This window comes from Rhinolophus hipposideros (assembly GCF_964194185.1).
Source record: "Rhinolophus hipposideros genome assembly, chromosome: 24".
Lineage (NCBI taxonomy): Eukaryota > Metazoa > Chordata > Mammalia > Chiroptera > Rhinolophidae > Rhinolophus > Rhinolophus hipposideros.
The window spans coordinates 7,927,477-7,941,490 of record NC_138070.1 but is presented as its reverse complement, the minus strand read 5'-3'; the positions used below and the strand labels follow the sequence as shown (position 1 = coordinate 7,941,490).

Below are 14,014 nucleotides of genomic sequence, written 5' to 3'. Positions count from 1 at the left end.
AGTCAGAAAAGGACGACAGGGAAAGGCAATAAGGAACTGTGTTCACATTGTAGGTTTGGGAGTCACATTGCTGGGATAAAGTACCAACTCTGCATCCCTCTTCCTATGCCTCAGCTTCCCTTTCTGTAAGACGAGGATAATGGTAGGACCTGCTTCCTCCGTCGTTTGTTTCTTGGGTGCCTACTGTGTGCCAACCACATGCCAGTGACTTTAAGTGTAGTATCTCACACCATCCTCCTGCAAGCCTTCTAACAGTCCTTGGGAAGTAGGTACTCTTTTGCAAAAGAAGCTGACAACTGGGTGGGGGTGGGGGGTGGAGGGCAGGGGAGCAGAGAGGGGTGGGGGAGAGAGGGGAGGAAGCTGCCAGAGGCGGAGTGCAGCCAGCCTCCTTCTCCCTTCCAAGCCTCCCCTGCCCCCTGGGCCTCAGGCCAGGGGGCGGGTCCTGCGGGGGTGTGGCTGGCCCTGAGGCCCTATTGGCTGCCCGGAGGCACCCAGGAAATAAAGTCCCGGAGGAGTAGCTTCTGGGACAATTGGGAAGACAGTCTGCTGGTCCATCGACCCTCCCTCTGCCGGCGGACTGCCTACCCAGTCCATCCATTGAGACCAACTCCAATCTACTCCTGGCTCTCTTGGTCCAGCCACCCAGCTCCATCTCCTTTGCCCTTCCTTTCTCCCAGCAATGACTTCCGGAGAGCCCCTGCACGCAAAGACCCCCATCCGGGACAGCATGGCGCTGTCCAAAGTGGCCGGCACCAGCGTCTATCTCAAGATGGACAGCGCCCAGCCCTCAGGCTCCTTTAAGATCCGGGGCATCGGACACCTCTGCCAGACGGTACGGAGGGCTCCGGGTGAGGGTGGCATGTCCCCTTTCCTGTACAGGGCACGGCTAGTGCCATGTGAAATCCAAGGAGTTCCAGGCGAGGCCCTGCTGACTCCTCACAATGCCTGAGCAACCACCATTAGCACTTCCTCTGGATAAAGGGTGCCGGGGATAAGGGTCCCCTCGGGGGCTGATGCCAGCCTCTCCTTCACCCTTCCCTGAGCCATCCTCTTTGGGGAGGGAAGATGTCATCTGAGAGGTTAGGGCAGTACAAGTTCCCTGTGAAGGAAGTGCAGATGGAATCGCTGCGAGGTATTCCAGCTGGGAGGGAAGAGCCCAGGAGCAGACAGGAGGTGGGCTGACCCTTCCCCTTGTCTCCACAGTGGGCTGAGCGAGGCTGTGAACATTTCGTCTGCTCCTCCGGTAAATGGTCGGCATGCGTCCTCCTCTCCTCTGCTGTGTGTTCCCAGGCCAGGCGCTCCACCTCTCTGGGCCCTGGTGTCCCCAGCCTTGAACCTTTGCAAACATTTGCAGCAGTCCCAATTTGGAATTCCCGGGGGTGGGGAAGGCTGCGGTCACGGGGGTAGTGGGGTTCAGAGCCTCAAGGTCAGGCTCCCAGGCCCTTCCACACTGACCCACTCTCTCTCTACTCCCCTCCCCTGGCAGCGGGCAATGCAGGCATGGCAGCCGCCTATGCTGCCAGGAAGCTGGGCATTCCTGCCACCATCGTCGTGCCCAGCACCACACCTGCCCTCACTATCGAGCGGCTCAAGAATGAGGGCGCCACCGTCAAGGTGGTGGGTGAGGTGAGTGCTGACCTGGGCAGGGTCCTCCAGGGCAGCTGGTGGCAGAGGAGGGTCCCCCGGTTTCTCACCGCCTCCCCCCTCTCCCGTGGTCTTGCAGATGTTGGACGAGGCCGTCGAGCTAGCTAAGGCTCTGGCAAAGAACAACCCAGGTTGGGTCTACATACCTCCTTTTGATGACCCTCTCATCTGGTACGTGGGGCCCAGGCTCGCCGGGTGTGGGTGGCATCCACTCCCTACACCACAGGGAGGGCACTTGCCACGGGGCACGTCCTCACACCAGGATGCGGAGCAGTTTTACATGCGTATGTGCGCACTGTCAGGTAGAAGCACACGCACAGGCGGGACAGCAGTGCACGCACGGATGTGCACAAATGCTCATTCCACATGGCCAGGAGCAGATGCAGGAGCTCAGGTGCACAGGTGTCCACAATTGTGTCCCCCCACTCCCCAAAAGCAGAGCCCGAGACAAAGATTTCAGGGAAAGCAGTTTACTTGAGAAGTGATTCATCAGAGTGGGGAAGTGAGATGAGGAAAGAAGGAAGCCGCTAATTGGGCCTCTAAGGGGAGGGGACTGCTGTGGACAACTGGAGCTTAATCCCTGGGGTCCCTGGACGCTGGCATGGAACATGAACCAGTTACCCACCCGCAGGAGAGGATGCGGGGTGTTCATACACCAACTCCCATAATTCTTAATTCCCACAGTCACCAGGGGAGGGATGTCGTCTGTTGGCACTTCCAGTTGCCACATTCATAGGCAATTCCAGTGGCCAGAGGAAGCCCTCAGGTAGAGATACAGATGCTGGCATCTGGAAATCAGGTGGAGTCAGGGAGGAGGGGACTAGCCCCAAGGCCCATCAGTGCTTGGGATGAGGACAAGTGAAGGGGGCAAGTGGCATCCCCAGGACCCCTGCCTGGTGTCCAGGAAGCCCAGCCCTGACCTGCCACCTCCTCCCACCCCCTCCAGGAAAGGCCACACTTCCATCGTGAAGGAGCTGAAGGAGACACTGAGTGCAAAGCCGGGGGCCATCGCGCTGTCAGTGGGTGGTGGGGGCATGTTGTGTGGAGTGGTCCAGGGACTGCAGGAAGTGGGCTGGGGGGATGTGCCTGTCATCGCCATGGAGACCATTGGAGCTCACAGCTTCCACGTTGCCACCACTGCCGGCAAGCTCGTCTCTCTGCCCCAGGTTACCAGGTGAGCAGCCGGGGGTGCCCCCATCAGGGGTTTGGCAAGCCTTGGGGAGCCCCTCTCTGTGCTAGCTGCGAGGTACAGCCTGATGTCCCATTTTACAGGTCAGGAAACGGAGGCTTTGGTCCTTTTCCCAGAATCACACAGCCAGTGAATGGTACTGCTAGGACTGAGCCCAAGTCTGTGTGACTCTGTACCACGAATGTCACACTTCCTCATACAAAAAGTCTAACAGTAATCATTTATTGAGTTCCTCTGTGGCAGGGTTTTACACACCTCATTAGTTTGCCAACCATTTACTAAGCCCCTAATATGTGCAAGACACTGGCTGAACCTGGGGAGAAAGAGGTGACTAAACACAGCTCGTGCTCCCAGTTCATACCCCAGCCCCAACCCTTTGAAACATGATGTATAATTAGCATTAGGTTTGGCTGCTTCATACAGGAGCCCAAAATAACAGCAAGTTAAACAAGATTGAATTTTATTTCCTTTTATTTAAAAAAGAAAACAAAGTCTAGAGGTAGGCTGTCCAGGGGGGCAGCTCGATGAAAGCCAGGTGCCCAGGTTCCTTAAGTTTGTTCTCCATTTTCCTTGTCATATAGCCTTGTGGGCCACAATGGCTGCTTAAGTGCCAACTATCACACCCACACTCCATCTGACAGAAAGGAGGAAGCAAAGCAGAAACTGTGGCCCCCTCCCTTTACAGACAGACTGGAATAGTTCCACTTCTCTCTCATTGACCAGAACTCTGTCACATGGCCACGCCTGCTGCAAGGGAGGCTGGGAAATGTCTTCCCACTAGGCATCCGTGTGTACACCTAGAAGAGATATTGGGGATGTCGGGTAGACAAGCCTCTGCCACAGATAGGGAGGACTGAGTCCAGGCAAGAACTTCCAGATTCCTAAGCCCAGCACCCCAGAGCTGCCACGTTGTCCCCGGATCCTGCAGTGTTGAGATTGCAGAAGTAATTGTTGAGCATCTACTGTGGGCCACATACTGGGCTAAGGGCTTAAGGTGGTCCAGGCAGAGACACTCCTGGGCGAGAGAGGGGGATGAGCTGGGAATAGATCACTCAGGGAAGCTGGGGAGAAAGGGAACGTCGATTACAAGTGCAGGTCCTGGAGTTATATGGCTCCTGCTTGCAATCCCAGCACTACCGCTCCCTAGATGTGTAATCTTGGGCAAGTGGCTGCATGTTCTCTGCCTCGGTTTTCCCTCCTATAAAATTGAGCCAATTAACAACGAAGATTATTGTAAGCATTTATAAGGCTGTGAGGGGTTTGGCACCTAATGCTTTCTCAGGAAGTGGTCTAACTATGTGTGTGTTATGGGGAGGATCATTTGAGAATTCCACATGGGGTCATGGGACTGAGTGCAACTCCTGGAGGACTTCTTGCAGGAGGCAGCCTTAATCCTGAGCCTTGAAGGACAGGGCTTGGGCAGGCAGAGCGGTGCTAAGCTTAGTGGGGGTTAAGCAAGTGGAGGTGACAACCTGGAGCAAAGGCTGGGAATCTTACCAGGAAATCACAAGGGGGCCTTTAGGGTGTTTGCTTTTGAGTCGTGTTGACCAAAAAATGATGCTATTTACCCCCATTCAAGCAACCTGTGCTTTATTGGAAGACCCTGCTCTGTTTGGGGAGCCTCTGGTACTTTTCAATGCTTTACAGCTACAGACGGCATGCCCCATCCCCTGCCCATGTACCCCAGTTCCTCCTCCCTCTCACATCCATCCTTCTGTCTCTCTCTCCCTCCCATCCTGCCTCTGTTTCCTCCATTCCCATTTCCTACGCCCCCTCTTCAGTGTTGCCAAGGCTCTGTGCGTGAAGACAGTGGGAGCTCAGGCCCTGAAGCTGTTTCAGGAACACCGCATTTTCTCAGAAGTTATCTCGGACCAGGAGGCTGTGGCCGCCATTGAGAAGTTTGTGGGTATGTTCCAGGTCCTTTCAAGACCCAACCTGCTGGTTCAGGAACTAAGTGGCTGCCCTGTCCACTTGGTATGCCAAGGGACTCCATCACTGCAAATTTTCCTCATAATTCTGTCTCTCACCCCTTCCTATAACTTCCCATTAATGAAAGATAATACTACAATGCAGAATAATAAAATACAAAATAGAAAGACCAACGGCACAAATGAAGAAGTAAGCCTGATAACCATGACAGCAGGGGATAATAATTGAGTATTGAAAAAAATGTTGATTCTGAGCTTCCTGGCAGCCAGGTAAAAAACGAAAGTATAGGATGGACTCTGAAGTGGGTCTGAACTATGTTGGACTCTTTCTGGATTCAGCCTAAGACAGGGATAGTGTGCGGCACACACAGGTAGCATTGATGTTGCCACTTAATTCTGACTGGCAGTCAGCATGGTTGCTAATCAACAACCATGCACTGTTGCTCAGATGATGCCTCAGAATCCTCAACACAACGCTCAGGCAATTACAATCATTTTATATGTGTTAGCACTCATGGTGAAACCTAGCCTTGGCTCAGGGCTTGAAAGGTCAATGTAGGTAATGATGGCAGGTTTGGTCCAGGACCTGGGTCTGTGGCTAGGGCTGAGAGAGGCCTGGCTGATTTGCACCCTGTGGAACTCGGCCCCGCCCTCACCACCCCCCTCCTCTGGCAGACGAGGAGAAGATCCTGGTGGAGCCTGCCTGTGGGGCAGCCCTGGCCGCTGTCTACAGCCGCGTGGTTCAGAAGCTGCAAGGAGAGGGGAAGCTCCCAGTGCCCCTGTCGTCTCTCGTGGTCATTGTCTGTGGCGGCAGCAACATTAGCCTGGCCCAGCTGCAGGCCCTCAAGAAACAGCTGGGCATGAAGAACGGGCTGCCCAAGTGAGGACTCTCCCCCACTCGCCCCCCTCCCCTACCTGGGAGACCCCTGGAGGGGCTGCAGTTTTATCCAGCCCCTCATTGTACATATTCTTATGTCTGGCTGAGCCTGCGGCCGGGCCAGCCGGTACCTTCTCGTACTCACAAGCCCACTGTGTGGAGGGGCTGACGCTCCCAGGTGGAGGCTGAAGGTCAGCAGCCAGAGAGGCTGTGAACTGAACGTCTGCTATCTGTGTGACCATCCTTAGCCACGCCTGCGAGGGTGACAACTACCCTCTGGTACCTGCCAGGTCCCCAGAGCAGGGTGGTGGGCGGGGCCTGGAATCCCAGCAGGATGTATCCTCTGAGCCAGGAGTCCTGCCCAAGTTTTCTCCCTGGAAGGCTGGCAGGGCCACGGTCCCGGGTGGAGGAACCTACTTGTCCTTCCTCCCAGAAGCCCCACCCTCCCCTGACCCTTACTCATTTTTCTAATGTAAACTTTTTCAGTGAAAAATACATATTTATGAAACAAAGATCCTTTGAGTTTTTCCCTCATCATGGTCTTCCTCCCTCCCCCCCTTCCTCCCATCACACCTGTGGGCGACACTGAGCACCCCCACCTCCACCCCGGCCCCACGGAACCCCGGAGCCCCATCTGGAACTCAAGACCCCCAGCCCAGCTGGGCTTGCCTGCCAGGAGGCGGGAAGCTGGTGAGGGAAGTGGCTGGATAAGAAGGGCTTGGGGCAGAACCCGCTGGGCAGGTGGATGAGACCGACCTCATGCTGAGGAAAGTCCTTCCTGATAACACTCAGATTTCATCACGGTGGTGGAACCACCGGGAGCAGAGTACTGAGCCCCCTGTCCCGGGGGGCGGGTGTCAACTGGCTGTTGGACCATCATCTCAGGGACAGGGAAGAGCGGACTTGAAGTCAGTGTCACACATTCCCTCTGAAAACATCAAACCCTTTCTTCCAAGGACAGTGCGTGCTGAATCCAGCACATGAAACAGGAGGAACTGCCTTGAGGTCCAGGAGGGGGCCCCCCATCACTACTCAGGAATGTCCCCACGCCACCTATAGCAGCCCCCGAGGCACTTTATTGGATCCTCAAGTTCAAAGTGAAGTTTGAGACACTCTAACCCTTCGCGACACCATGCAGGTGAGCATAGGCTGCAAAGACCCCCACCCACGCTGCCAAAGAACAGGGGCTGTGAGATTTCAGGGAGAGTGGAAAACCTACCCCAAGCCCACCCTGGCCACAGGCCTACCTACTGACTTCCACGTGTACTTTAAACACCCAGGGGATGGGACAAGACAGGCTGACAGGAACAGGAAATCAGCCCCATGGCTCCAGAGCTGTTCCTGGGGATAGAGTGGGACCGAAATTGTACCCAGTTCAGGAAAACCTGCTCAGAATAGGCCTGCTCCCAGCTTCCACTGTCCTGCTGGATTGGGCATGAAATCCCCCAAGAGACAAGGCAGACACCTCTGCACACAAGAGGAGGAGCCAAAGTTCTGTAAGCTGGGGCCCAACCAGCTGGCCACACCCGTCCTTCAGGGATGGGCAGAAGCCACAGATGAGCCTGCAGCTGCCATTCTAAAGCTGAGGATTGTGGGAAACTCCCAGAGCACAAGTGCCTTTCTGACAACCTCTGCAAAGGTAGGTCCTACCTTTGCTGGGTCAGCTGAAGCCCCAGCGGGGGACCATCTGCATGATCCCCCCATACTCCGTTCAGAATCACCCTGGCGACGTAACTGTCCCCACCTCCCAGAAAGCAGAAGGCACCAGAATCATTCTAAGGAATAGACTGAAGTTGCCCCTTCCTACAGAAGGACCTGCCGGAGTTCCATCACTGCCTCGAGCCATCCCATCCTTGCTTTATTTCCTCCAGAGCATTTATCAACATCTTACACACCCATTTTATTTATGTTGTTGACTGTCTCCCCAATGTAAACTTCACAAGAGCGGATTTTTTTGTACCTTTTGGTATAAGGTATCCACAGGACTTTGTAACAATGTCTGATTGGAAAATGGATGAATGGGTAGATGGAAGGATGGCTGATGGGTGGCTGGCTGGATGGGTGAGTGGGTTGGCAAATAAATGGACCGATGGACAGACAGAAGGACGGACAGGAAGATGCGAGGGAGGAGGGTGCAGATTCCAAACTTGAGAGGAGGAAGGTGTGGACCCACCCTCCCCACTGTCCCAAAGAGCACACAGCACAGGGGCCACGGCCTCCTCGTTTAATGGCGACACAGCCTGCGATTTGGTTCCCGCTGCAGGAGAGCTGTGGGCACTGCCCCGAGGCCAAGGGCAGGCCCAGGATGGGGGGCATGAGGCTGGAGCATGGGACCTCACACTCCTGCCTGTCCCTGCAGAGAGGACACTCAGGCCCCTCCCACCACAAGTCCCCAGAAACTTTGGTTTTTGTTTGTTTTCACATGTCTGTCCTTGAGGAAGCTGCCCAGAAGGGAAAATGGGGCTGCTTCCCACGGGAGCAGAGAGGCTGGGGCTGGCAGCTAGGAGGAGCAATGCCAACTACAGACGCCAACCGCACGTAACGCCCAGGTCTCGGGGGCTGAAACCCCACAAGCTCCAGAGCCACGGGCAGGAATGACGCTGGGAGGTAGGGAGAGGGACAGGCCCCTCCTGTCCCACTGGAGGCCCCAGAATCTGATCCCTCAGGAGGGGCAGCATGAGGACGGGGCCCCAAATTGGGCAAGAGAGAGAAGCAAGGAGAACAAAGAGAAGAGATTGAGACGCAGAGAGGCAGAGGGAGATGGGGATGGCACTCACCCAGTTCGGGGAGAGAGAGAGTCAGTTCTGGGCCCCATTGGGTTCTGCGCCCCCACCAGGAGGAGCCGCCCGGATGAGAGTGAACCTGGCAGACCCAGGTCCCAGCTTTGGGGACAGCAAGGGGTAAAGGCCACAGAGGGGGTGGGCAGGAGGTCATGGCGGCAGCTGGAGGATGGTCCTGCTGGGTCAGCAGGGGCAGAAGGCAGCAGGGCACAGCTGGCGTCTCAGTCCCACCAGACCTCGATGGGTGAGAACTTCCAGAGGTCAGGCTGGCCCATGTGCAGCAGGCTACTGAAGGGTGAGGTACTCCACTGGAAAGGGGGCAGCTGGTCCCACGTGGGGCCACTGGCTGCCACAAGGCGCAGAGCCTTGGCCAGTGCCATGCTAGTCACCTGGAGACCCGGGGCAGAGCAGACTTCTGAGTGCCGGGCTAGGCTGGGTTCCACACCGCCCCACCCATGGTGCCCTGGCACCCACCCTAACTTGGACCCCAACCACAGCCCGATTCTGACCGTGACTGCTGCCCTGCCATCTGCGTTGAGCCCAGACTTCACCCCTATCCTCTCCCCAGCGGCGATGGTGACCAGGCCCGCCTGCCCACCCACCCGCCTGCAGCCCCAGGGCCCGGGCGGAGCGGCACCTTCACGTCGATGGCCCCGTGGGAGCGCTGGTGCAGGGCCTGGAAGGGGTAGGAGCCGTTGGCCGGGTTGAGGTCAGAGCGAGCGGAGATGGCGTTCTCCGCGTTGGGCTGGGGATTGCAGGCTTTGCACAGTGACAAGGGGTCGTGCAGGAAGTCATTGTACCTGGATGTGGGAAGGGAGGGACCATCAGTCATGCTGGGAAGGGGAAGCCAAGGAGGGGCCCAAACTCCTGCTGGCAACAGCCGCCCTACACAGCCTCCTGCTTCCTGTGCAAGACCCCTCCCACTGCTGGGGTCCCTCGCCCCCTGCACCCCATCGTCCCATCCTCACCATTCAGACCTCCACTCAGGCATCCCTCCGTCCGAGGCTGCCTCTGGGCTCCTGTCCCGTCAGGCTACAGACCCCATTTTGTGCCTTTATAGCATTTCTGGGGACTCAGACAGTCCTAGTTACCCAGCCCCATCAGTGTAACTGTTGGATGGATTTCTACATCTCCACGGAACAGCGCGCCCCCTGAGGACAGTGGGGGACAGGCTTCATGCCTGCGTCTTGGGCACCACACAGGGCCCCGTACAGGGTGGTCAGCCAGCGGCCATTTGGCATCCCCACCTGTGACATGAGTCTCCACAGGACTCACGGAGCGAGGCCTGGGCCCTGTGGGGCCGCGGTCACACCTCCACCCGCCCCTGCTGCCTGCCGGGCTTGCTTTGAGGTTTAAATGAGTGACAGTGAAGCATGCAGAGCGCTCCAAGTGACTCGGGGCTCGCTGCCCCCCACGCACCTCATGAGCTGGATCATGGAATCCATGCCGTGCACCAGCGACTGGTTCCGCCGGAAGATCTGGGCCCGAGGGTTCCCGTCGTAGGAGAACCAGTCCCCATACCGGGCCACCAGGGCCTGCAGGCCACTGGCATTGAACACAGTCTCAAAGGACCTGCCGGGACGAGGACTGTCACTCACGACCTCCACTGACCTCACCCGGCAGTGGGTGGTCATGCCAGAACATTGGCGCTAATAACCATCACATCAGGATGGCGATAATAACATCTTTTGTTTGTGCTGGGGGGTGGTTTGGTGGGGTGGCCAAGCTTGGGTTCTGCGGGGGTCCAAGAGACATGGCTTCCAATGCTGGCTTCATCACTGACCAGCTACGGGGGAGTCAGGCCCTCTCTCAGGGCCTCAGTCTCATCATCTGTGAAATGGGAACAGGAACCGTGGCTGGCGCGTGCGGTTACTGTAAGGCTCAGATGAGATAACCCAGGTGAAGCACAGTCAACGTGAAGAGGAGATGGCAGAGTGGCTCCAGCTGGGGAGCCACGGCAGGTGTCAGCACCAGAGACGGGCCACCCCCCGTCACCCTGCTGTGGGTCCAGACTGGGAGGTCATTCAGATGCTGACCTAAGTCCCACGACTGTACCCCAAACTGCCAAGGCTTTCCTGACCAGAGAAGCAGGTGGGATGGGTGTCTTGGCTGTGGGTTTAAAGTCATTGGGAACTGCCCGTCACCAGCATGGAGAGCTGGTCCGGGGCGGGTGGGGGGCGCAAGAGGAACACATACGGTATGTTGTAGCTGGCCCAGTAGGTCTTCTGGTAGAGCTCCGAGGTCTTGTCCGCCACTACCACCATGCCCCTGGGGCAGAGAGACGGGGCAAGGGCGGTGAGAAAAGGGGCTCGGCCCTGCTCAAGGACCCACGGCTCCCCACTGCCTGGAGGTAGATTACATCCTGGGTCTTTAGCCCCAGTCGGGGCTGCCTTCTCTTCCGATCCCGCCTCCCTTGGACTTTCCCTTTCCACGTGTTTTCAGCACGCCCCCTTGCCCTAGGCAGTTCCCTCTGCCTGGGACACCTTGCCCTTTAGCAGGGTACTCACGGGATCTGCTCCAGGATGGTGAGCACCCTGCTCCCAGGGCTGGACCCACCGGGGACGAATGCCTTGTAGTCCACAATCATCCACTGGTTGTTATACCTGCCGTGCCCAGGAAGAGAGGACTGAGCAGACCCGAGGCCGACCGCCCCAGCCTCCCCCTGCCTCCACTGCTCCGCACAGCTGGGAATCACGAGGGAGGGGTGGCCGGGGTGCTACTGCAGCTTGGCCAGGTGTCCTCAAACGTCTCTCATCACACTGTTTGCCTGCTCCAGAGGACTTGATGGCTCCCCAGTGCTTACTGGAACAAAGGTCAGTTCTGCCCGACATCCTAACACCCTGCACGACCCAGCTCCAGGGCCTCTGGTGCACAGCGCCCTAGTCCATCCATGCCCAACCCCTCGACGGCTTCCCGACTGTCCCCAGAACTCTCAAGTCCAAATTCTCTCCCTGGCCTTCCTCTGGGGGCCTTTCCCTGGGTTGAGGAGGCTGCAAGAGGGGCAAATGCTTTCCTTCCCTGAGCCTCATTTTCCCCATGTATAAAACAAGGGAGGGGACGCTAGAGTTCCCTCCCATTCTAATAAGAATCCATGACAGGACTCTGCAGAGGGTGTGGGGTATGTGGTCTTCATGCCATGTGAGGTCCCCCAGGAGCTGAGTCCTTAATTAAGAGGGAGGGTGGTCCATTTCTTGGGTGCGGAGGCCACAGTGCCAGAAGCCCACTCACGTGCCGCTGTTGAACCTCTTGAAGACATCTGCCCAGGTGGCCCCGTCCACAGCTAAGCGGTTGGCCACAATATTGCGTACCCACTCCATCACACAGTCCTTGGGCTGCACGTACTTCCATAGGGCTGGGTTCCTGTTGCCGATGGTGGTCTCCAGTGTCACCTGTGGAAGAGCCGAGGGGACACTGCTCTGAAGGGCCACAGCCACCTGACTTACAACTAGGGCATGCTGCCACCAAGTGGCAGTGCTGCCTCAGCCATGGTGCACACGTTACTACTGAACAGTTTTAGAACCTTCTGTTCGGGCTCAGGTGCACGTTCCTCGCTGCTTCCTTGGCTGAGCACTGAAGGGCACTCATGATCACGCGTCCAGCTCTGCCCTGGGGAAGAGCCCTGAAGAGGCCAGGGTGCCACTCTTACAGACCCACTCCTTCCACCAACTTGGTCAACTCTCCCCAGAGACACAACAGCCCACCTCCACCCCTGCCCTGCAGTTCACAGGGAAAGGTGGGTGGCCTGAGGCTCTTGGCCTGCAGACTACCATAATCTCAATAAACGCCAGGGAAAAATCCAGCACGACTATTAATGCCCCTTCTTACTAAAAGATAAACTGAAGCCTGAAGAAGCTAAGAGACTTGCCAAAGGTCATGGCTGGTATGTGGATTGGCCGAGATTCGTTCCCCAAACTCCCAGCTCTTACAACAGTGCTTGTTCCCCTACAGCAGGATATCAGCATGCTTCTCCCTTTGTCACACGAAGCCGGGAACCAGCTTAAAGACAGCACCAGCCATAAATGTGATGTTTAAAAGAGGAATCTGCAAAGCAAGCCTCTGAGTAGCAACGCCCAGGCAGGAACAGATTCTTCCACTCCCTCCATCCTGTCCCCTCCTCGTGGCTCAACCAGCTGCTCTTAGAATCCAAAGCCATGGCCAGGATTCAGGCCACCTTGGCCTCCAGCGCCCCCAAGAGCCGTTTCCTCTGGCACGGCAGGGGAGAGCCTAAGCAGTGGCCGTGCTCAGGGAGTCTGCCGACTTGGATGGGAAAAACATGCCATCTTTATGTCACGTTTGATGTTAGATGATATTTACCTCTGCTAACGTCAAACTGAAAGGAGCATCTCCTCCCATTGTTAACACAGGTGGCACACCACACAGGTATCAGCGGTACCTGAGACTGTCACCAACAGAAATCACAGATGTTTTCCCACCAGATGACAGGGTTCCATGCATCTCAAAATACCATTTAGGTTCCTTGTTACTTCTACATGATGGGAGGTGGCACACCTGGCACCCGATCTTGTCACTTAATGTGCTGGTAAAAGCAGCACATGTATTTCAAGTGGTCTTCTATCAAATTTTGATAAACGCATTTCAACATAATTGGTTTCCTTTCTAAAAACATTATTCTGGGAAGGGGTTCACAGCTCCCCAAACGGCCAAAGAGATCCGTAACACAACACCAGCTACGGATTGGAAGGTAAATTTCCCCCTCGGACACTTTGCAGGTCCTTCCCCAGGCTCCACTCCCACTATCCCCCACCCCAGAGTGCAGCAAGGGGGTCTTCTCACCCACTGCCTGGCCCTCTCATGCCTCTTTCAACTTAAGGGGACTAAATCCCGCGCTCCCCTCCAAAACTAATAGAAAAGAGCCCTTCCCCTCCCCTCTTCTCCCCAGGGAATTAGTGGCTTCTGGCCAGGTGGCTTTTTTTGTGTGTTTTTTTGCCATGTTTTTCTCTCCTCTACAGTGTTGCCCTGGCGATCGCAGGGCTGGTTGCCTCTGCAAGGGGTGCCAGGAACAGATTTCTAAGTGAGTTTGGACGCCAGCCAGGAAAACCGATAAAAACAACCACATGGTAAACAACATTTATTCAGAAAACCTGGCCAGGTTAGAGGGGTTTTGTGGAAGGCAAGAGAGAAGGCAGTATTTCAGAGCAAGGTCATGTGCAAGAGGGACAGCTTATCCCAAATACATAAGAACAAAACGAGGTCACTGAGGTCATGGATATTGCATAAGGGCCCCAAGAGGAGCGATTTCTGTGGAGCTGTGTCACAAAGCAGAGTCCCAGGCCAGCTGCAGGTTTTTGCAGGCCTGGATGGGGCACACCCCCACCCTGCCAGTGACCCAAGTACCCAACACCAAAGAAGAATAGGCCTTGGCCCTGGTATGCTGGTGGGGCTGTGCCCACCTGCCCACCCAGAGCTGCTAGGGGAAAAGCAGCCTCGGGGAGAAAGAAGGGGAAAGAAAGGGAGACTCACCAGCCCACTGCCCAGGATATAGAAGTCATCACAGGAGAAGATGGTGCCGGGATAGGACGAGAAGACCAACTTGTTGCCGGAAGCCAGGGGCGAGTCCTCTGTGGGGGGAGAGTGT

The 14,014-nt window shown here is 56.4% G+C and overlaps 2 protein-coding genes across 4 annotated transcripts in view; one reads left to right on the top strand and one right to left on the bottom strand.

Annotated features, from left to right (window-relative positions):
• Positions 1–365: 365 nt before the first annotated feature.
• Positions 366–7,606, top strand: SDS (serine dehydratase). 3 transcript variants are annotated; one of them, XM_081036470.1, is made up of 8 exons: positions 526–832; positions 1,204–1,243; positions 1,487–1,626; positions 1,724–1,815; positions 2,591–2,818; positions 4,615–4,739; positions 5,437–5,641; positions 6,595–7,606. In XM_081036470.1, the coding sequence occupies exons 1-8, from the start codon at positions 680–682 to the stop codon at positions 6,620–6,622; spliced, it is 1,011 nt and encodes a 336-aa protein (XP_080892596.1). In that variant the 5' UTR covers positions 526–679; the 3' UTR covers positions 6,623–7,606. The 3 variants fall into 3 exon arrangements, with proteins under 3 accessions (XP_080892597.1, XP_080892596.1, XP_080892595.1); XM_081036471.1 differs by lacking the exon at positions 6,595–7,606 and having other exon boundaries at positions 366–832; positions 5,437–6,143; XM_081036469.1 differs by lacking the exons at positions 5,437–5,641; positions 6,595–7,606 and having other exon boundaries at positions 4,615–5,132.
• PLBD2 (phospholipase B domain containing 2) overlaps positions 7,473–14,014 on the bottom strand; it is a 23,250-nt gene continuing 16,708 nt past the window's right edge. Inside the window, exons 6-12 of the mRNA XM_081036468.1 lie at positions 13,900–13,997; positions 11,647–11,807; positions 10,926–11,021; positions 10,615–10,686; positions 9,838–9,990; positions 9,056–9,218; positions 7,473–8,807 (exon numbers count right to left, since the gene is read on the bottom strand). Of these exons, the coding sequence (XP_080892594.1) occupies positions 8,640–8,807; positions 9,056–9,218; positions 9,838–9,990; positions 10,615–10,686; positions 10,926–11,021; positions 11,647–11,807; positions 13,900–13,997 (911 nt within the window). The 3' untranslated portion in view covers positions 7,473–8,639. The remainder of the gene's footprint in view (positions 8,808–9,055; positions 9,219–9,837; positions 9,991–10,614; positions 10,687–10,925; positions 11,022–11,646; positions 11,808–13,899; positions 13,998–14,014) is intronic.